The sequence below is a fragment of the Mustela lutreola genome, chromosome 17, assembly GCF_030435805.1.
Source record: "Mustela lutreola isolate mMusLut2 chromosome 17, mMusLut2.pri, whole genome shotgun sequence".
NCBI classification, from domain to species: Eukaryota; Metazoa; Chordata; class Mammalia; order Carnivora; family Mustelidae; genus Mustela; species Mustela lutreola.
Window position 1 is genome coordinate 7,140,784 of NC_081306.1, and position 23,331 is coordinate 7,164,114.

General features: G+C 36.3%; 1 protein-coding gene across 1 annotated transcript in view; it reads right to left on the reverse strand.

Annotated features, from left to right (window-relative positions):
* LOC131819762 (phospholipid-transporting ATPase ABCA3-like) overlaps positions 1-23,331 on the reverse strand; it is a 187,998-nt gene that overhangs the window by 96,342 nt on the left and 68,325 nt on the right. Inside the window, exons 14-16 of the mRNA XM_059155049.1 lie at positions 15,484-15,639; positions 14,959-15,169; positions 9,842-9,992 (exon numbers count right to left, since the gene is read on the reverse strand). Coding sequence (XP_059011032.1) covers positions 9,842-9,992; positions 14,959-15,169; positions 15,484-15,639 — 518 coding nt within the window. The remainder of the gene's footprint in view (positions 1-9,841; positions 9,993-14,958; positions 15,170-15,483; positions 15,640-23,331) is intronic.

Genomic DNA, 23,331 nt, shown 5'->3' on the forward strand with positions numbered 1-23,331 from the left:
AGAAGACCAAATGATGGAGAATAAAGAGACTGAGCAAAAGAGAGACAAACAACTTCTGGACTATGAAAGGAGAATTCAAGAGATAAATGATACCATAAGATGAAACAGTATTAGAATAATTGGGATCCCAGAAGAAGAAGAAGAGAGGGGCAGAAGGAATATTGGAGCAAATTACAGCAGAGAATTTCCGTAATTTAGCAAAAGGAACAAACATCAACATCCAGGAGGCACAGAGAACGCCCCTCAAAATCAATAAAAATAGGTCCACACCTTGTCATCTAATAGTAAAACTTACAGGTCTCAGTGACAAAGAGAAAAATCCTGAAAACAGCTCAGGACAAGAGGTCTATAACATACAACTGTAGAAATATTAGATTGGAAGCGGACCTATCTACAGAGACCTAGCAGGCCAGAAAAGGACAAGATAGATACAAGGCTATTCTTGTATCCTAGCTGGATACAAGGATATTTTTGTATCCTAGATGGATCCCAGCTAGGCTATCACTGAAAACAGAAGGAGAGATAAAAAAACTTCCAGGACAAACAAAAATTAAAAGAATTTGCAAACATCAAACCAGCCCTACAGGAAATATTGAAAGGGGTCCTCTAAGCAAAGAGAGAGCCTAAAAGTAGTAGATCAGAAAGGAACAGGGACAATATACAGTAAGTCACCTTAGAGGCAATTCAATGGCACTAAATTCATATCTTTAAATAGTTACCCTGAGTGTAAATGGGCTAAATGTCTCAATCAAAAGACACAAGGTATCAGAATGGATAAAAAAATAAAACCCATCACTATGCAGTCTATAAGAAACTCATTTTAGACCCAAAGACACCTCCAGATTTAAAGTGAGGGGGTGGAAAACAATTGGCCATGCTAATGGACATCAAAGGAAAGCTGAGGTGGCAATCCTTATATCAGATAAATTGGACCTTAAGCCAAAAACTATAATAAGAGATGGGGTAAGGACACTATATCATACTCAAAGGGTCTGTCCAACAAGAAGATCTAACCATTTTAAATATCTATGTCCTGAACATGGGAGCAGCCAACTATATAAACCAATTAATAACAAAATCAAAGAAACACATTGACAATAATACAATAATAGTAGGGGACTTTAAAACCCCTATCACTGAAATGGGAAGATCATCCAAGCAAAAGATCAACAAGGAATAAAGGCCTTAAAAGACACACTGGACCAGATGGACATCACAGATATATTCAGAGCATTCTAACCCAAAGCAACAGAATACACAGTCTTCTCTAGTGCATGTGGACCATTCTCCAGAATAGATCACATCCTGGGTCACAGATCAGGTCTCAACTGGTATCAAAAGTTTGGGATCATTCCCTGCATATTTTGAGACCACAATGCTCTGAAACTAGAACTCAATCACAAGAGGAAAGTTGGAAAGAACTCAAATACATGGAGGCTAAAGAGCATCCTACTAAAGAATGAATGGGCCAGGCCGCCTGGGTGGTTCAGTGGGTTAAAGCCTCTGCTTTCAGCTCAGGTCATGATCCCAGGGTCCTGGGAACGAGCCCCGCATTGGGCTCTCCACTTAGCGGGGAGCTTGCTTCCTTCTCTCTCTGCCTGCCTCTCTGCCTAGTTGTGATTTCTCTCTGTCAAATAAATAAAATATTAAAAAAAAAAAAAAGAATGAATGGGCCAACCAGGAAATTAAAGAAGAATTGAAAAAATTCCTGGAAGCAAATGAAAATGAAAACACAACTGTTCAAAATATGTGGGACACAGCAAAGGTTGTCCTGAGTGGAAAATATAGAGAGATACAGCCTTTCTCAAGAAATAAGAAAGGTCTAAAGTACACAACCTAACCCTACACCTAAAGGAGCTGGAGGAAGAACACAAAGAAAGCCCAAATTCAGCAGGAGAAGAGAAATAATAAAGATCAGAGCAGAAAGCAATGAAATAGAAACCAAAAAAACAGTAGAACAATCAATGAAAGGAGGATCTGATTCTTTGAAAGAATTAATAAGACTGATAAACCCCTGGACAGACTTATCAAAAAGAAAAGAGAAGGACCCAAATAAATAAAATTATGAATGAAAGAAAAGAGATCACAACAAACACCAAAGAAATATAAACAATTATAAGAACAATTTTGAGCAACTATACACCAGCAAATTTGACAATCTGGGAAGAAATGGATGCATTCCTAGAGACATATAAAGTACCAGAACTGAACCAGGAAGAAACATAAAACCTGAAAAGACCCATAACCAGTCAGGAGATTGAAGCAGTCATCAAAAATCTTCCAACAAACAAGAGCCCAGGGCCAGATGGCTTCCCAGGGGTATTCTACCAAACATTTAAAGAAGAATTAATACACTCTCCTGGAACTCTTCCAAAAAATAGAAATGGAAGGAAAAACTCCAAACTCATTTTATGAGGTCAGCATTACCTGCATCCCAAAGCCAGACAAAGACTCCATCAAAAAGGAGAATTACAGACCAATATTCCTGATGAAGGAATTGGATTCAAAAATTCTCACCAAAATACTAGCTAATAGGATCCAACAAGTCATTAAAAGTATTATTCACAACAAGCAAGTGGGATTTATTCTGAGGCTGCAAGGTTGGTTCAACATCTGCAAATCAATCAACGTGATACATTAATAAAAGAAAGAACAAGAACCATATGTTACTCTCAGTAGATGCTGAAAAAGCATTTGACAAAGCACAGCATCACTTCCTGATCAAAACTCTTCACAGTGTAGGCACAGAGGGTAGATTCCTCAATATCATCAAAGCCATCTATGAAAAACCCACAGCGAATATCATTCTCAATGGGGAAAAACTGAGAGCTTTTCCCCTAAGGTCAGGAACATGACAGGGCTGTCTACTGTCACCACCGCTATTCAACATAGTACTCAAAGTCCTAGCCTCAGCAATCAGACAGCAAAAAGAAATAAAAGGCATCTGAATTGGCAAAGAAGAAGTCAAACTCTCACTCTTTGCTGCTGATATGATACTTTATGTAGAAAGCCCAAAAGACTCCATCCAAAAATGCTAGAACTCATACAGGAATTCAGTAAAGTGTCAGGATATAAAATCAATGCACAGAAATCAGTTGCATTTCTATACCAACAGTAAGACAGAAGAAAGAGAAATTAAGGAGTCAATCCCATTTACAACTGCATCCAAAACTGTAAGATACCTAGGAATAAACCTAACTAAAGAGGCAAAGAATCTGTATTCAGAAAACTATAAAGTCCTCATGAAAGAAATTGAGGAAGACACAAAGTGAAGGAAAAATGTTCCATGCTCATGGATTGGAAGAACAAGTATTGTGAAAATATCTCTGTTACCTAAAGCAATCTATACATTTAATGCAATCCCTATCAAAATACCATCAATTTTTTTCAAAGAAATAGAACAAATAATTCTAAAATTTATATGGAATCAGAAAAGACCCCCCCATAGCCAGAGGAATGTTGAAAAGGAAAGCCAAAGTTGGTGGTATCATAATTCCAGACTTCAAGCTCTATTAAAAAGCTGTCATCATCAAGACAGTATGGTATTGGCACCAAAACAGACACATAGATCAATGGAACAGAATAGACTAGACAGTCCAGAAATGGACCATTAACTTAAGTCCGCTAACCTTTGACAAAGCAGGAAAGAATGCCCAATGGAAAAAAGACAGCCTCTTCAACAAATGGTGTTGGGAAAACTGGACAGCCACATGCAGAAAAATGAAACTAGACAATTTCCTTATACCACACACAAAAATAGACTCTAAATGGATGAAAGACCTCATTGTAAGAAAGGGATCCATCCAAATCCTTGAGGAGAACACAGACAGCAACCTCTTCAACCTCAGCTGCAGCATCTCCTTCCTAGAAACATCACCCAAGGCAAGGGAAGCAGGGCAAAAATCAACTATTGGGACTTCATCAAGATCAAAAAAGCTTTTGCACAGCCAAAGAAACAATCAACAAAACCAAAAGACAACTGACAGAATGGGAGAAGATATTTGCAAATGACATATCAGATAAAGGGCTAGTATCCAAAATCTATAAAGAACTTATCAAACTCAACACCCAAAGAACAAATAATCCAATCAAGAAACAGGCAGAGGACATGAACAGACATTTCTGCAAAGAAGACATCCAAATGGCCAACAGACACATGAAAAAGTGCTCCATATCACTCGGCATCAGGGAAATACAAATCAAAACCACAATGAGATACCACCTCACATCAGTCAGAATGGCTAAAATGAACAAGTCAGGAAATGACAGATGCTGGCGAGGACGGAGAGAAAGGGGAACCCTGCTACACTGTTGGTGGGAATGCAAGCTGGTGCAACCACTCCGGAAAACAGCATGGAGGTTCCTCAAATAGTTGAAAATAGAGCTACCCTATGACCCAGGAATTGCACTACTGGGTATTTACCCTAAAGATACAAATGTAGTGATCTGAAGGGGCACGTGCAGCCAAATGTTTATAGCAGCAATGTCCACAATAGCCAAACTATGGAAAGAACTTAGATGTCCATCAACAGAAGAATGGATAAAGAAGATGTGCTATACACACACACACACACACACACACACACACACACACACACACAATGGAATACTATGCAGCCATCAAAAGAAATGAAATCTTGCCATTTGCGACAATGTGGATGGAACTAGAGGGGGTTATGCTTAGTGAAATAAGTCAATTAGAGAACAACAACTTTCATATGAGCTCCCTGATGTGAGGAAGTTGAGAGGCAATGTGGAGGTTTTGGGGGGGTAAGAAAAGAATAATTGAAACAGGATGGGATTGGGAGGGAGACAAACCATCAGAGACTCTTAATCTCACAAAACAAACTGAGGTTTGCGGGTGTAGGTGGATAGGGAGAAGGTGGTTGGGTTATGGACACCAAGGAAGGTATGTATTATGGTGAGTGCTGTGAAGTGTGTAAACCTGGCGATTCACAGACCTGTACCCCTGGGGCTAATTATACATTATATGTTAATAAAAATTTTTTAAAAATAATACTTAGATAACTTGACTTTAAAACAAAGACCATAACAAGAGACAAAGAAGCACACTATATAATCATAAAGGGGACAATCCCCAAAGAAGACATAATAATTTTAAATATTTATGTATCCAACATGGGAGCACAGAAATATATAAACTATTAATAATAAATATAAAGGAACTAATTAAAAATAATACATTAACAGTAGGGGACTTTAACACCCCAATTACATCAATTGACATATTATCTAAACAGAAAATAAACAAGGAAACAAGGGCTTTGAATGACCCAGACAGACTTAACAGATATATTCAGAACATTCTATCCTAAAACAGAATACACATTCAAGTGCACAAGAAACATTCTCCAGAATAGGTCACATATTAGGTCACAAACAGGCCTCAACAAATACAAAAAGATAAAATCATACCATGCATATTTTCCACCACAACACTAAGAAACTAGAAGTCAAAGAAAAGAAAAAAATAATCTGGACAGGGCACAAATACATGGAGTTTAAACAACATGCTACTAAACAATGATGGGTCAACCATGAAATAAAATAAGAAATAAAAAGTACATGAAAATGAAAACATGATGGTCCAAAACCTTTGGGGTGCATCAAAAGCGGTCCTAGGTGGGAAGTATACAGCAATACTAGTTTACATCAAGAAACAAGAACAATCTCAAATAAACAACCTAAATTTACACCTATAGGAGTTAGAGAAAGAAAAAAACAAACCAAGCCTACAGACAGCATAGAAGGGAAATAATAAAGCTTAGAGAAGAAATAAATGATAGAGAAGCTAAAAACAACAGTTCAATGAAACCATTCCTTGTTTTATGAAAAAATTAATAAAATAAATAAACCTCTCACCAGACTTAACAAAAAGAAAAAAGAAGGGACTCAAATAAATAGAATCACAAATGAGAGAGGAGAAATAACCAACACTATAGAAATACAATCTTTTTTTCATTAATCAATAAATTTTGTTCACTCTTCACATTTTTATTTATATTCCAATTAGTTATAATATTAGTTTAATGTGCAGGATTTAGTGATTTATCACTTACATAACAACACTCAGCATTCATCACAAGTGCACTCCTTAATACCCATCACTGATTTAACCCATTCTCCTGCCCACCTCTCCTCCAGTAACCCTCTGTTTGCTCTCTGTAGTAAGGAGTGTGTTTCTTGGTTTTCCCCTCTTTTGTTTCCCCCACCATGTTCATCTATTTGGTATCTTAAAATTCACAAGTGAGTGAAATGATATGGTATTTTTCTTTCTCTGACTTATTTTGCTTAGCATAATAACCTCTAGTTCCATCCACCTCATTGGATTTCATCCTTTTTATGGCTAAGCAGTATTCCATTATGCACAAACACATACATACACACACACACACACACACACACACACACACACCTCTTCACCTCTTCTTTATCCATTCATCAGTCAATGGACACCTGGCCTCTTTTCATATTTTGACTATTGTGGACATTGCTGCTATAAACATTGGGGAGCAGGTACCCCTTTGAATCACTAGGTTTCTATCCTTTGGATAAATACCGAATGTATAATAGCTGGGGCATAGGGTTTTTTCATGAGCATTTTTTTTTTTCATGTGTCTGTTAACAATCTGGATGTCTTCTATGGAGAAATGTTTGTTCATGTCTTCTGCCCATTTCTTGACTGGATTATTTGGTTTTTTGGATGCTGAGTTTGTTATTTATAGAGCTTGGACACAAGCCCTTTATGTAATATTTCACTTGTGAATATCTTCTCCCATTCCATAGGTTGCCTTTTAGTTTTGTTGACTGTTTCCTTTGCTGTGTAGAAGGTTTTTATCTTGATGAGGTCCCAATAGTTCATTTTTGCTTTTGTTTCCCTTTCCTTCACAGATGTGTCATACAAGAAGTTACTGAAGTAGCTGCCTGTGTTCTCCTCTAGGATTTTGATTTCCATTTTGAATAAAAAACAAATTTTTATTTGTTTCTGGTGTAAGAAAGTGGTCCAGTTTAATTCTTCTGCATGTGGCTGTCCAATTTTTCCAACACCATTTGTTGAAGAGACTGTCTTTTTTCCATTGGGTTTTCTTTACTTTTTGTCAAAGATTAGTTGACCAGAGAGTTGAGGGTCTGAGTTCTCTGTTTCATTGAACTATGTGTCTGTTTTGTGTCAGTACCATACTGTCTCGATGATTGGTGTTCTGTAATACAGCTTGTATTAGAAAGTCTAGAATTGTGATGCCTCCAGCTTTGGTTTTTTTTTTTTTTTTTCAACATTCCTTTCTCACTCCTTCTATTCTGAATGACAGTCTTGCTAGCTAAAGTATTCTTGGGTGCATATTTCCCCCCATTTAGTACATTGACAATATCATACCAGTCCTTTCTGGCCTGCCAGGACTCTGTGGACAGGTCTGCTGCCAGCCTTATGTGTCTACCATTATACATTAAGGAGCTCTTGTCCAAACTGCTTTCAGGATTTTCTTTTTATCTTGGTAATTTGCAACTTTCAATATAGTATGTCGAAGTGTTGATGTATTTTTGTTGATTTTAAGGGGAGTTCTTTGTGCCTCTTGGAGTTGAATGCCTGTTTCCTTCCCCAGATTAGGAACATTCTCAGCTATAATGTGGGTAAATAAACCTTCAGCCCCTTTTCCTACTCTTCATCTATAATATTCATATTCACTTCATGGAATTGCCAAGTTCTTTAAATCTACCTTCATGATCTAATAGTTTTCTTTCCCTCTTCTTTTCAGCTTCCTTATTTCCCATAATTTTGTCTTATAGATCACTGATTCACTCTTCTAATTTGTTCATCTTATTTTTATGGTCTCCACTTGGAACTGCGTCTGGTAATAGCATTTTTAATTTTGGCCTGACTAGATATTAGTTTTTTTATCTCTATAGTAAGTGATTCCCCAGTGTCTTCTATGCTTTTTTCAACTCAGTTAGTATCTTCATAATCACATTAAATTCTAGTTCAGACATCTTATTTATATCTATATTGATTATATCCCTGGCTGTACTACTTCCTGTTCTTACTTTTATTATTTATTTTTTAAAGATTATTTATTTGTCAGAGAGAGAGGGGTGGGGAGAATACAAGCAGGTAAAGCAGTAGGCAGAGGCAGAGAGAGGTGCAGGCTCCCTGCTGAGCAAGGAGCCCAATGCAAGGATCCCAGGAGCCTGGGATAACGACCTGAGCCGAAGGCATCAACTTAACCAACTGAGCCACCCAGGGATCCCCTGTTCTTACTTTTAGGGCAAATTTTTCCATCTTGTCATTCTGTCTAGAAAAGAATAAAGAGAAAGAAGAAAAAAAAAAACTGGATACTGAATGTGTTTTGGTCTGTTTGTTACAATAAACTAGATCCCAAAAGAAGAAAGAAAGAAAAATGGTGAATATGGAGCTGAAAATTCACACCCTCCACCCCTAACTCTTCAGTGAGCCTTCATGGAAATGCAATCACTCTTGTCTCCCCGGTTTCCATCAGAACTCTCTGTTCACCTGGCCTGTGACTGAGGGTTTTTATCTCAGGCATGCAAGTTTCAAAACTCTAAACTTTAAGGACTCCCCCGTGTGGACCTACATTCTTCATTCTCTTCATCCTGGGGAGGGTCTTGCCATGCTTCTGCCTTTTGCCGGACCCACCACAGGAAAGCAGTCACAGAAATGCACAGCAGTTCGCAGTTTACGGCAACACAGAGCAGAAAGCTGGCACCTAGACTCACTGTTCTCAGCTGGCTTCCATGCTCTTAGGCCTGGTAACTCTGTGGCACCCAGGCACCATCTGTTCCTCTTGTAACCCCAGGGAACCTCAGACCACATTGTCACACCTGGGATTCCACCCTGCTTCACCACCTGAGCTCCTTTAAGCCAGGCACATCCCTTACTGTAGCAAACTTCTAAAAGCTCCAATTCTGCACTCTGCTGCTTGTAAAACTTTGAAGTAGCCTCATTAGGCAGGCTTTTTGCCCTGCACCATATTCTCAGCTACATCACACTGGATTCAAGTCTCTGCAACTTCTACCTTCCAAAGGATGTTTGCTTTTCTACTTGTAGATTTGCAACATTTGTTTTCTCAAATCTCTAATTGGTTTCTCAGGTGTCCAGAATTATGTAACTATCGAGTTGTATTTGAAAGATGGGACAAACTTAGGGTCCCACTACTCCCCTGCCATCTTAACTCCTCTCACCACATCTTTATCCATTCATGTCAGTGGATATTGGGATATATCCATAATTTGGCTATTGTTGATAGTGCTGCTATAAACATGGAGGGGAGCATGTATCCCTTGGAGTTAATGTTTGGTATTCCTTGCATATGTGGAATTTAAAAGACAAAGAAACAAATGAATAATGAGCAAAGGAAAAAAAAAAGAGAAAAGAAGGCAAATCAAGAAACGGACTCTTAACTATAGAAAGCAAACTGATGGCTACCAGAGGGGATATTGTAGAGTGATAGGTTAAATAGGTGATGGAGTTTAGGGAGTACAGTTGCTGTGATGAGCACTGGGTGTAAGTGTTGAATCAGTATATTATATACCTGAAACTAATACTACACTGTATGTTAACTAACTGGAATTTAAATAAACACTTAAAAAATCAAATAAGCTTTGTGTGAACTTAAACTTATGAGGAAATCCTTTTGTTCAACGAGAGAAGTCTTAAGCTACAAAATTTTCAAATCTAGTTAGCAACAGACAGCTGTAATTGGACACCTGGCTTATTGGCAAAATATTACTCACTAAGTTTGCTAAACATAGAAAATTAAAAATGTTTTCTGGTCACCCAAATCATCCATACAAAACATTGACTCTTTACCTCTGTGTATATTCTTTGGGTAAGATAACTGATAGTTCAGCTCCAGTAAAGTTTTCCACAGTAGCTTCTGGAATATGAGAGTGAATTATTTCTGAGATCTTTTCAACATCACAATGTGATTCCTTCTCCATGACTATGCGATATCCAGCACCTGAGAGAAATCATTTAAAAGACCACATGAAGCATTTTCATACTTTTTAATCTCCTTGTAATTCCAAACCTGGTTCTTCATGGTTCAAGTTACCTAGATCCACAAAGAAGACCCAAGGAAGGCTCACACCTAAAACTTTCAAGTGCTACTCCAAGAACCAAGATATTGTATAAACATCAACTCCCTCTATAATTTTCTTAGTGTATAATAATAACTTAGTATGTATGAAACTTAGTATGTATGAAAAAGTATATATGTATGTATGAAGACAGATGTATGAAGCAAGTCCCCTATAATCTGGCTACCTATTACTCTTGAAACTGATAAATATTTACTTATTATTATTGGTTGTTCAGTGTATATCAGGCATTAACTGGGCTCAAGGGATAGAGCAGCAAACAAAGCATATTAAAATTCTGCCTTCTTAAGAGCTACTTTCTAGTCAAAGGAGGCAGACAATAATAAAGAGGAGTAAGTTAAAATATATACTGTGTTAGAAAAAAATAAATCAGAAAAGGGATATACTAAGTGTTGAAAGAAACCTGAGAACAGGATTTTTGACTAGTGACTTTAAAGACATCAGGGAACTGTTAACTTAGTTTTTCCCCTATACAGAGAAATTGTTTCTGGAGTTAGAGAAAACCATGTATTTGGGTTCTTTCCAAACTTCCTTTTGTGGTTGAGTTCTAGCTTTAGAGCATTGTGGTCTGAAAATATGCAGGGAATGATCCCAATCTTTTGATACCGGTTGAGTCCTGATTTAGGACCGAGGATGTGATCTATTCTGGAGAATGTTCCATGTGCACTAGAGAAGAATGTGTATTATGTTGCTTTGGGATGAAATATTCTGAATATATCTGTGATGTCCATCTGGTCCAGTGTGTCGTTTAAGGCCTTTATTTCCTTGCTGATCTTTTGCTTGGATGACCTGTCCATTTCAGTGAGGGGAGTGTTAAAGTCCCCTACTATTATTGTATTATTGTTGATATGTTTCTTTGATTTTGTTATTAATTGGTTTATATAGTTGGCTGCTCCCACGTTGGGGGCATAGATATTTAAAATTGTTAGATCTTCTTGTTGGACAGACCCTTTGAGTATGATATAGTGTCCTTCCTCATCTCTTATTATAGTCTTTGGCTTAAAATCTAATTGATCTGATATAAGGATTGCCACTCCTGCTTTCTTCTGATGTCCATTAGCATGGTAAATTCTTTTCCACCCCCTCACTTTAAATCTGGAGGTGTCTTCGGGCTTAAAATGAGTTTCTTGGAGGCAACATATAGATGGGTTTTGTTTTTTTATCCATTCTGATACCCTGTGTCTTTTGACAGGGGCATTTAGCCCATTCACATTCAGGGTAACTATTGAGAGATATGAATTTAGTGCCATTGTATTGCCTGTAAGGTGACTGTTACTGTATATGGTCTCTGTTCCTTTCTGATCTACCACTTGTAGGCTCTCTCTGCTTAGAGGACCCCTTTCAATATTTCCTGTAGAGCTGGTTTGGTATTTGCAAATTCTTTCAGTTGTTGTTTGTCCTGGAAGCTTTTAATCTCTCCTTCTATTTTCAATGATAGCCTAGCTGGATATAGTATTCTTGGCTGCATGTTTTTCTCGTTTAGTGCTCTGAAAATATCATGCCAGCTCTTTCTGGCCTGCCAGGTCTCTGTGGATAAGTCAGCTGCCAATCTAATATTTTTACCATTGTATGTTACAGACTTCTTTTCCCGGGCTGCTTTCAGGATTTTCTCTTTGTCATTGAGACTTGTAAATTTTACTATTAGGTGACGGGGTGTGGGCCTATTCTTATTGATTTTGAGGGACATTCTCTGAACCTCCTGAATTTTGATGCTCGTTCCCTTTGCCATATTGGGGAAATTCTCCCCAATAATTCTCTCCAGTATACCTTCTGCTCCCCTCTCACTTTCTTCTTCTTCTGGAATCCCAATTATTCTAATGTTGTTTCGTCTTATGGTGTCACTTATCTCTCGAATTCTCCCCTCGTGGTCCAGTAGCTGTTTGTCTCTCTTTTGCTCAGCTTCTTTATTCTCTCTCATTTGGTCTTCTATATCACTAATTCTTTCTTCTGCCTCATTTATCCTAGCAGTGAGAGCCTCCATTTTTTATTGCACCTCATTAATAGCTTTTTTGATTTCACCTTGGTTAGATTTTAGTTCTTTTATTTCTCCAGAAAGGGCTTTTATATCTCTCGAGAGGGTTTCTCTAATATCTTCCATGCCTTTTTCGAGCCCGGCTAGAACCTTGAGAATTGTCATTCTGAACTCTAGATCTGACATATTACCGATGTCTGTATTGATTAGGTCCCTAGCCTTTGGTACTGCCTCTTGTTCTTTTTTTTGTGTTGAATTTTTACGTCTTGTCATTTTGTCCAGATAAGAATAAATGAAGGGGCAAGTAAAATACTAAAAGGGTGGCAACAACCCCAGGAAAATATGCTTTAACCAAATTAGAAGAGATCCAAAATCGTGAGTGGGGAGAAAGGGGATAAAAAGAGGTTCAAAAAGGAAGAAAGAAAAAAAAACAAAAACAAAAGGAAAAGAAAAAAAAAAGAAAAGAAAAGAATTTTTAAAAAAAGAAAACACCTAAGAAAAATGTAAAAAAGAAAAAATATATATAGTAGATAAACTAGTAAAAAATCGTTAAAAAAGAAAAAGGTAACAGTTAAAAAAAAATTTTTACCCGAAGGCGAGGAAAAAAAAAAATGAAAAAGAAAAAATTAAATTAACTGCAAGACTAAAAAAAATCACAGGAAAAAAGCCATGAGTTCCGTGCTTGGCTTTCTCCTCCTCTGGAATTCTGCTGCTCTCCTTGGTATTGAAACCGCACTCCTTGGTAGGTGAACTTGGTCTCGGCTGGATTTCTTGTTGATCTTCTGGGGGAGGGGCCTGTTGTAGTGATTCTCAAGTGTCTTTGCCCCAGGCGGAATTACACCGCCCTTACCCGGGGCCGGGGTGAGTAATCCGCTCGGGTTTGCTTTCAGGAGCTTTTGTTCCCTGAGCGCTTTCCGTAGAGTTCCCGAGGACGGGAATACAAATGGCGGCCTCCTGGTCTCCGGCCCGGAGGAGCCGAGAGCCCAGGGCCGCACTCCTCAGTGCGCGCTCAGAGAACCATGCCCAGTTACTCCCGTCTGCCTGACCTCCGGCCGAAAACCATCATTATTTTTAAATATATGTTTTTAAATGGTCATTCTATTTGCATTTGTTTCTTCTTAAGATTAAAAAAGTGAATATTAGAGTTTTAAATATATATATATATTTATATTTAAAACTATATATAGTTTTACATATATTTATAGATATTTATATATATTATATTATATATATTATATATTAGATATTTATATATATTATATATTTATATATTTTTATATATAAAAATATATTTAAAACCCTAATATTCACTTATATATATATAAAACCCTAATATTCACTATATATATATATATATATATATATATATATATATATAAAATCTTATCAGATAGTCTGGTTTATTTACTTGGCTTATTGAATGGAAGACATTATTGCATTTTACAAAGAGGCAACTACATCCTGAGAATAAAGTGATTTATCCATTATTTATTAGCTACTGGAACCAAAAACTCCTTTTATTTTACTTACAAATTGATAGGTGAATTGTTTTTCATTCCTCAGGAATCATGACACAATTGTCTCATGCTCTTGAAACTGAATAGAAAATCCCTCCTTTTGGAGAGAAGTGAGGTAGCTACTGAGAGTTGAATGCTAACACCAACATTTAATGTCTTATGCCATCAAGGAAGCAAACGAAAATCCTAGGCTTTTGATTAGGATGTAAGAAGTAAATTTAAGTATATTTAAAGTTTAGCATGTAAGAAGGGACTGGAATATTCCAAAGTATTAGATCTTTTAAAATACCTACTTATGCATTATGTACTAACTTATCAATAATTAGTAACATCAGTGAATGCTGTTAGAAATTATAAATGACTTCTGTTTAAATGATGTGGCTCATAACTTAGGTATACCCAATTCAGATAAATCTAATTTTGGATTATAAGTCAACTGCACAAACTCAAACCCATAAGGTGATCATAAATTTTGAATACCTAAATGGGCATATAAATATGACTTTAGATAATTTTAAAAAATTTACCTAGGGCCCAGTTTTATATTCTATAAAATGAGGTGGTTGTTTTGAATATTAAATATCACATATAAAGTCAGTAAAACAATAACTAGCATAGAGTAAATAATTAATGTGAGTTGAATGAATTAAAATATGGCATAAGTGAAGGATGAACCAATTCATTCTTATTATCTACATTTATGTTTATACCCTCAAATTTTGAATTCTCACTATTGTAATTTTACTCAATAATTCACTGTTTGATATATCAGTTTTATCTCCTAAAAAAGCCCTCTACTTTAATTAAAGTCAACAACTATTTTATTCTATAGTTGAATGGTGTATGGTGCTTTCATTCTGTACTAAATCTTTACTGTCAATTATCATACTTTAGAGTTATCTCATTATCTCATCACAGTGAGGATTTAATACTTGTTTGGCAAATGAGAAATTAGGATCAGACATGACTGATTTCTCTACTTCCTTTTCTCATCAACCAATTAATTATTCAACAATGTAAATCTATTTGGATACAACTATATTCTACAGAAAAAGAACATTGTTAAGTGCAAAATGGGAGAAATAAGCATGGCCTTTGTAGGTTGACAAAGATATTTTGTGAGTCTGAATGTATGTGTTGGAGAACAAATGATAAATATATATAAGGAATATCCAAGTTGCAAATGGCCTTAAAAACCAGTTAGAACTGCTGAGATTTAATTAGTAGGACAGAGGGAGCCACTGAAATTTTGGCTATGTAGATAACATAATTAAAATCGTGTTAGCAGTATATTACTAAGGCATCAATATCCCAAGAATGAGCAAAGGGAGAGAGAACCATATATTTGTTTCAGGAAGACAGAAGAGCCACAGCACTGCAGTGTTCCCTGGACCATGATGGCAATTCGGTCACCCAGGAGATCAGCTTCATCCATGTGGTTGGTGGCCACTAAGATCGTACGATCCTGTTTATACTGTTGAAGGAGATCCCGGGTGGCTCTCCTTGAGACTGGGTCCAAGCCACATAATGGTTCATCAAGTATCACTACCTAAAAACCAGAAGAATTCCTTGACCATTGATAATTGATACTAGGCTACTTGTGAGATAATTGCTATTATTTAAGCTAAGATAAAGAATCTAGACTGTACATAGTGATTAAAAATCCCAGAAAAAAGATAGTCCCAAATCATATTATGAGAATTGAACCAAATAAGACAAATTCCTTATAATTATCATTGGCAGCATTTCTTTAAGATTCATACCAACTCTCAGGGTTTTGTCAGCTGAGTTTTCTAGACCAGTTGGCAGGAACCCATGGTTCATGCCTCCTCACTCCCCTTTTCATCCTTTTTTCCTTAATACCTGGGAGCCCCCTATGAGTGCTATGATGATGGCGAGTTTGCGCTTCATTCCTCCACTCAGTGACTTTGAAAATGTATCACGCTTTTCTAGCAGGTTAAAAGTAGACAGCATATGGTCAATTTCCATACAATACATGTTTTGATATATTCTTTTTACCTAAAAAGAGGAGGCAGAATTTACATAGTGCATCCAACTTTATCCTTGGAATGTTTTTAGATAACTGTCTTTGAATATCTATGTAGATAAATAAAGTTTCTTGCAACTACACCCTTAAAACATTTTATATGATCTCTTTTCTCACAGATACATAGTGTCTTTTCCCCATTGCCTCTCTTTGAGTCTAAAGGAGAATTCCTAAAAAAAAGAATTTATTTTCAGATTTATAGACACCTGAAGCTCAGAAAAGGAGAAAAGAAACATCTCTATTTTCTAGGTATGATGGAATAAACCATCTCCCACCGCTCACCCCCGGTTTCATTTCCCACTGAACTCAATTATTAAACCTGGAGAATAATAAAAAGTAAACATTAGCAGTTGCATCAGAAAGAACACAGATTTTGAAGTATCACTGAGCCAGCACTGGGTTTATCATTTTTCATCCCTTGTATCCTCTTAGCCTGAACACAAAGTATCCAAACCCTGATAGTGCAGATAGAGTGAGATTAAGGAGAAATTCTGTAGTTCTGGCTTGGGGAATGCAAAAGAAAACAACCTTAGCTTTGAGTGAGTGTGGATGGGCCAATTTCTTTTTTTTTTTTTTTTTTTTTTTGCTGTCCTTTTGTGTCCCAACCCCTTAGGAATCTTGTGGCAGGGATGGTGGCAAGAGTAGAAAGGAAAGGGAATTGTGCAAAATCCAAAATACTGAGGGAGGGGAAACTTCTCAGTTAAGTAGAACCATGGCTCCAATAGGACAGGGTCAGACCCAGTTGCTCTTTACCACCTTCTCTGTTTTCCAGCCACTTGGATATGGCACAATCATGAAGTGTACAATTTCTGGCTGGAGGACTGAGAAAGGAATCTTCAGTAACCAGGAAATACTGGTTAGGTAAAAGGAGAGAGGAGCAGGAAAGTATTACCATAAAGTTGTTTATGAACACATGTGTTTATCCCATCATTTACATACCTGGATCTACTCCTAATTAACATACCAAACTTTAAAATTATGCTAAGGTAAACCCCTACCCAGATGTGAACTAACTAACATGGGGGAGACTGGATCATCATTGCTAAGACTTCAAAGCTGACACTAAAACCATAGCCCACAGATAACATATAAACAAGATGCAGTCTCATAAGTTACTTTTAAAAACATCCAGGATAAAAACAAAAATTACTTGGCATACAAAGAATCATAAAAATTTCAACTCACTTAGGAAAAGACTATCAACAGATATCAATGTTAGGATGGCACAGATGCTGGAATTAAAGTAGAAAGTATCATCAAGATAAAGAAAAAATTAATGGAAACCTTAAAACAAAAAAATCCAGTGACCCAAACAAAAAGCTCATTAGATATACTCAACAGTAGTAGAACAGAAATTATAAAGGGTAAATGAACTAGAAGGTAGATCAATAAAAATTATCCAATCTTAGCAAACTCAACACCCAAAGAACAAATAATCCAATCAAGAAATGGGCAGAGGACATGAACAGACATTTCTGCAAAGAAGACATCCAGATGGCCAAACAGACACATGAAAAAGTGCTCCATATCACTCGGCATCAGGGAAATACAAATCAAAACCACAATGCGATATCACCTCACACCAGTCAGAATGGCTAAAATAAACAAGACAGGAAATGACAGATGCTGGCGAGGATGCGGAGAAAGGGGAACCCTCCTACACTGTTGGTGGGAATGTAGGCTGGTGCAGCCACTCTGGAAAACACCATGGAGGTTCCTCAAAATGTTGAAAATAGAACTGCCCTATGACCCAGCAATTGCACTATTGGGTATTTACCCTAAAGATACAAACGTAGTGATCCAAAGGGGCACGTGCACCCGAATGTTTCTAGCAGCAATGTCCACAATAGCCAAACTATGGAAAGAACCTAGATGTCCATCAACAGATGAATGGATCAAGAAGATGTGGTATATATACACAATGGAATACTATGCAGCCATCAAAAGAAATGAAATCTTGCCATTTGCGACAACATGGATGGAACTAGAGCGTATCATGCTTAGCGAAATAAGTCAAGCAGAGAAAGACAACTATCATATGATCTCCCTGATATGAGGAAGTGGTGATGCAACATGGGGGCTTAAGTGGGTACGAGAAGAATAAATGAAACAAGATGGGATTGGGAGGGAGACAAACCATAAGTGACTCTTAATCTCACAAAACAAAATGAGGGTTGCTGGGGGGAGAGGATTTGGGAGAAGGGGGTGGTATTATGGACATTGGGGAGGGTATGTGCTTTGGTGAGTGCTGTGAAGTGTGTAAACCTGGTGATTCACAGACCTGTACCCCTGGGGATAAAAATATATGTTTATAAAAAATAAAAAATTAAAAAAAATTATCCAATCTGAACAACAGAGAGATAAATGATTAAAAAAATGAAGAGTTATGAGTAAGTATTGAATCACTAAATTGTACACCTGAAAACATTGTGACACTGTATGTTAACTAACTGGAATTTAAGTTAGTTTAATTTAAAATTAATTTAAAAACTTAAAAAAAAAAAAAACCCCAATGCCCAAGGGACTTTTGGGACAATAACAAAATGTCGAACATTCACGACACTGAAGTTCCAGAAGGAGAGAAGAAAGAATATAAGGCTGAAATAATATTTGAAGAAATAATGACTGAAAACTTCTGAGGTTTGGAATAAGACACAATCCTACAGATTGAAGAAGCTGACTAAAGCTCCATTCAGATAAACCCAAAGCAATCTGCACCAAACAAATCCTAACTAAATTGCTGAAAGTAAACACAAAAAAATTGTTGAGAGCCCCCAGAGAAAAAAGACAAATTATTTATAGGAGAAACAATTCAGATGACTTTGTAGGTCTCATCAGAAACCATGGTATCCAGGAAGCAGTGGAGTAACAATTTTAACTGCTGAAGGAAAAGAACTGTTAACCCAGATTTCTATGTCAAGCAAAAATATTCTGGAAAAATGGTAGTAAATTAAAGGTACTTTCAAGTGATGGAAAACTAAGAGAAACTAGCCAAGAGCATTGGCATAAAAGAAGTGATAAAGAATATTTTGCAAACAGAAGAGAAACAATATATAAAGCCCAAAACATTATGAATGGTAAAGGAATAGTAAATATAATAACTGTTATTTTCTTATGGTTCTTTAAACATACTAGATAGTTTTAAGCGAAAAATATAGTATTATCTGATGTTTTCAGTATTTTTACATGTAATATATGACAACTATAGCATACACAGCAGAGGATAAAGAACCTACAAGTACGCCAAACTGTGGAAAGAACCAAGATGCCCTTCAATGGATGGATAGGGAAGATGTGGTCCATATACACTATGGAGTATTATGCCTCCATCAGGAAGGATGAATACCCGACTTTTTTTTTTTTTTTAATATAATTTTTTATTTTTTATCCCCAGTGGTACAGGTCTGTGAATCACCAGGTTTACACACTTCACAGCACTCACCAAAGCACATACCCTCCCCAATGTCCATAATACCACCCCCTTCTCCCAAACCCCCTCCCCCCAGCAACCCTCAGTTTGTTTTGTGAGATTAAGAGTCACTTATGGTTTGTCTCCCTCCCAATCCCATCTTCTTTCATTTATTCTTCTCGTACCCACTTAAGCCCCCATGTTGCAACACCACTTCCTCATATCAGGGAGATCATATGATAGTTGTCTTTCTCCGCCTGACTTATTTCGCTAAGCATGATACCCTCTAGTTCCATCCATGTTGTCGCAAATGGCAAGATTTCATTTCTTTTGATGGCTGCATAGTATTCCATTGTAATACCCGACTTTTGTAGCAACATGGATGGGACTGGAAGAGATTATGCTGAGTGAAATAAGTCAAGCAGAGAGAGTCAATTATCATATGGTTTCACTTATTTGTGGAGCATAACAAATAGCATGGAGGACAAGGGGAGATGGAGAGGAGAAGGGAGTTGAGGGAAATTGGAAGGGTAGGTGAACCATGAGAGACTATGGACTCTGAAAAACAACCTGAGGGTTTTGAAGGGGTGGGGGGTGGGAGGGTGGGGGAACCAGGTGGTGGGTATTGGAGAGGACACGGATTGCATAGAGCACTGGGTGTGGTGCAAAAATAATGAATACTGTTATGCTGAAAATAAATTAATAAAAAAAGAATTGATGTTGTAAAAAGAGGCAATCCAGGGAATGGGAGAAGATATTTGCAAATGACAGTACAGACAAAAGGTTGATATCCACGATCTATAAAGAACTTCTCAAACTCAACACACACAAAACAGAAATCAGATTAAAAAATGGGCAGAAGATATGAACAGAGACTTCTCCAATGAAGACATACAAATGCCTATCAGACACATGAAAAAATGGTCATCATCACTAGCCATCAGAGAGATTCAAATTAAAACCACATTGAGATACCACCTTACACCACTTAGAATGGCCAAAATTAGCAAGACAGGAAACAACATGTGTTGGAGGGGATGTGGAGAAAGGAGAACCCTCCTACACTGTTGGTGGGAATGCAAGTTGGTGCAGCCTCTTTCGAGAACAGTGTGGAGATTCCTCAAGAAATTAAAAATAGAACTTCCCTATGACCCTGCCATTGCACTCCAGGGTATTTACCCCAAAGATACAGATGTAGTGAAAAGAAGGGCCATCTGTACCCCAATGTTTATAGCAACAATGGCCACGGTCGCCAAACTATGGAGAGAACCAAGATGCCCATGAATACTGTTACGTTGAAAAGAAAAAAAAAACCTACAAGTAATTGGTAAGGTTTCTACATGCCAAATAAAGTCAGAAAAATATTGATTCTAAATAACTGTGAAAAGCTAAGGCTGTATTTTGCCATGTCTAGAGCAAACACTGGAAGTATATATGAAATATAGTAAACATCACAATTGACAAACTAAAATGGAATACTAAAAAAATAACCAATAACCCAAAATAAAACTGGAAAGGGCAAACAGAGAAAAAAAGTGAGAATAATAAAAGGATAGATTTAGATATAATTTTACTAGCTTTTAATTTAGATAATTTACTAAATTATCTAAACATATCAATTAAAAGAAATTTTCAGATTGTATAGAAAACATGACTTTTTTACACAGTGTCTACAATGAGCTCACTTAAAATTTAATTATATAGGTTAGTTTAAGGTGAAGTGTTTAAAGAAGATACACCATGAAAACACAAAACACTGGGTATTATATGCAACTAAAGAATCATTGAACACAACATCAAAAACCACTGATGTACTATATGTTGGCTAATTGAACTTAATTGACAAAAAGCACAAATCAGATGAAAGCTGGAATGTTATACTAATATCAGATAAAGTTTATTTCAGAACAAAAAAAATTAAAAGAGACAAAAGACGGACACTGCATATTCCTAAGAGAATAATAAGACATAATAACCCTAAATGTGTATACCTCTAACAACAGAACTTAAAGCACAGGAAACAAAAATGAATAGAATGAAAACGAATAATAGAAAAATACATGACTATAATAGGATATTTCAGAAATACTCCTAAGTAACAGAATTACCAGACAGAAATCAGCAAATATACAGAAGAATGAAACAAGAACAAGTTATTGAATCTAACTGATGTTTACAGAAAATTCCAACCAAACAGCAGAAAACATATTCTTCTCAAGTGCATATGGAATAGTAACCAAGACAGACCATATCCTCAGTCATAAAACCCTAGCAATTTCAAAACACTTATAATTACACAAAATATGATCTCTGACCAAAATAGAATTAAAGTATAACAGAAAGTAGGACAACCTCCCATCACTTATACATTAAAGATCATACTTGCAAGTGATGAGTCACAGAATAATCTCAATGAATGTAGAAAATATTTTGAACTGAATAAAAATGAAAATATAAAAAATTATATGAAAATTTGTGGGGTACAACAAATGAGTGCTTAGGAGGAAAAATCATGGCAATAAATGCTTACATTAGAAAGAGAATGCAGATCATTTTAGAAGCCACACGAACAGGGCATTAAATAACATTGAATCACATAAAGAAGATGTGATACACACACACACACACACACACACACACACACAGGAATATTACTCAGCAATAAAAAGGAATGGAATCTTGCCATTTGCAAAACCATGGATGGATGCCAAGAGAAATAAATCAGTCAGAGGAAGACAAATATCAAATTATTTCACTCATATATGGAATATAAGAAATGAAACAAATGACCAAAGGAAAAAAGAGACAAACCAAAAAACAGACTCTTAAATAACTACAGAGAATAGATGATAACTAGAACAGGGGTGGCTGAAACAGGTGAAGGAAATTAAGAGTACACTTAGTGTGATGAGCAGTATCCTAATGTAGAGAATTGTTGAATCACTATCTTGTACTCCTGAAAGTAATATAACACTGTATGCTAACTATATTAGAATTAAAATCAAATTAAAAAAACAAGGAAAGGAAACTTCCTCACAGTGATAAAGGGTATCTGCAGAAAAAAAATTTAATGGTGAAAATCAGAATGCTATCCCTAGAGATCAGAAGCAAGTCAAGGATGCCCACACATTATGCTGTTCCTAGCCAGTGTGTCATGAAAAAAGAAAGAAAGAAGAAAGAAGAAAAGGAAGGAAGGAAGGAAGGAAGAAAAGGTAAACATACTGGCACAAAGAAACTATCCCCATTCTCCAATAATATGATTGTCTATGCACAAATCCAAGGAATCTACAAAAAAAACCCCTCCTAAGCCTATTAAGTGAGCTTAGTAAGGTCAAAGAATAATAGGTTAACATACAATTATCAATCATTTTTCTATGTACAAGCAATGAACAACTGGAAATCAAAAAACATTTTAAGTATCCAAATAATGAAAAAAATATACCAGGTGGTGGGTATTATAGATGCCACGGATTGCATGGAACACTGGGTGTGGTGAAAAAATAATGAATACTGTTTTTCTGAAAATAAATTAATAAAAAATATATAAAGGATTTGTATACTGAAAACTAAAAATGGTAATGATAGCAAAGACTTAAATTAACAGAGAGAAATACCATGATCAAGGGTTTGAAATCACAACATGGTAACAATATTAACTTTCTCTGAAGTGATATACAGGTTTAATCTAATACCAAACTCACAGCACAACTGTTGTAGACACAAAAGAGATAATACACAAATTATCTGGAAGGGTCAAACAGCTATAATAGCTAAAACACTTTTGAAAAAGAATATAGTTGGATGAATAGCATTATCCCATATTAAGAAGTACCATAAAGATATACAAATCAGGGCAGTGTGGATCAATAGCACATTAAAAGAGAGTTGATAAGTAAGTCCAGAGAAATATGGCCATTTGATCTTTGACAATGCAAAAAGCAAGTCAAAGATGAAAAAACAGTATATTTGAAAAATGGTTTTAGAACCTTTGATCATCTATATGCAAGACAATGAACTTAGATCTACATTTTATACCTTTAAGCAAAGACTAACCCACAAATGGACCATAGATCTAAGTGTATCATGAAAATAAAAAAATATAGAATATACAGAATAAATCTTCATGTCTTGGGGGTTAGGAACAGAGTCTAGAAAAGACAGCAAAGGCAGGATCCTTTGAGAAAAATGTGATAAAAATGTGATAAATTGGATTTCAGTATTAAAAACCTTTGCTCTGTAAAAAGCATTTCCAAGA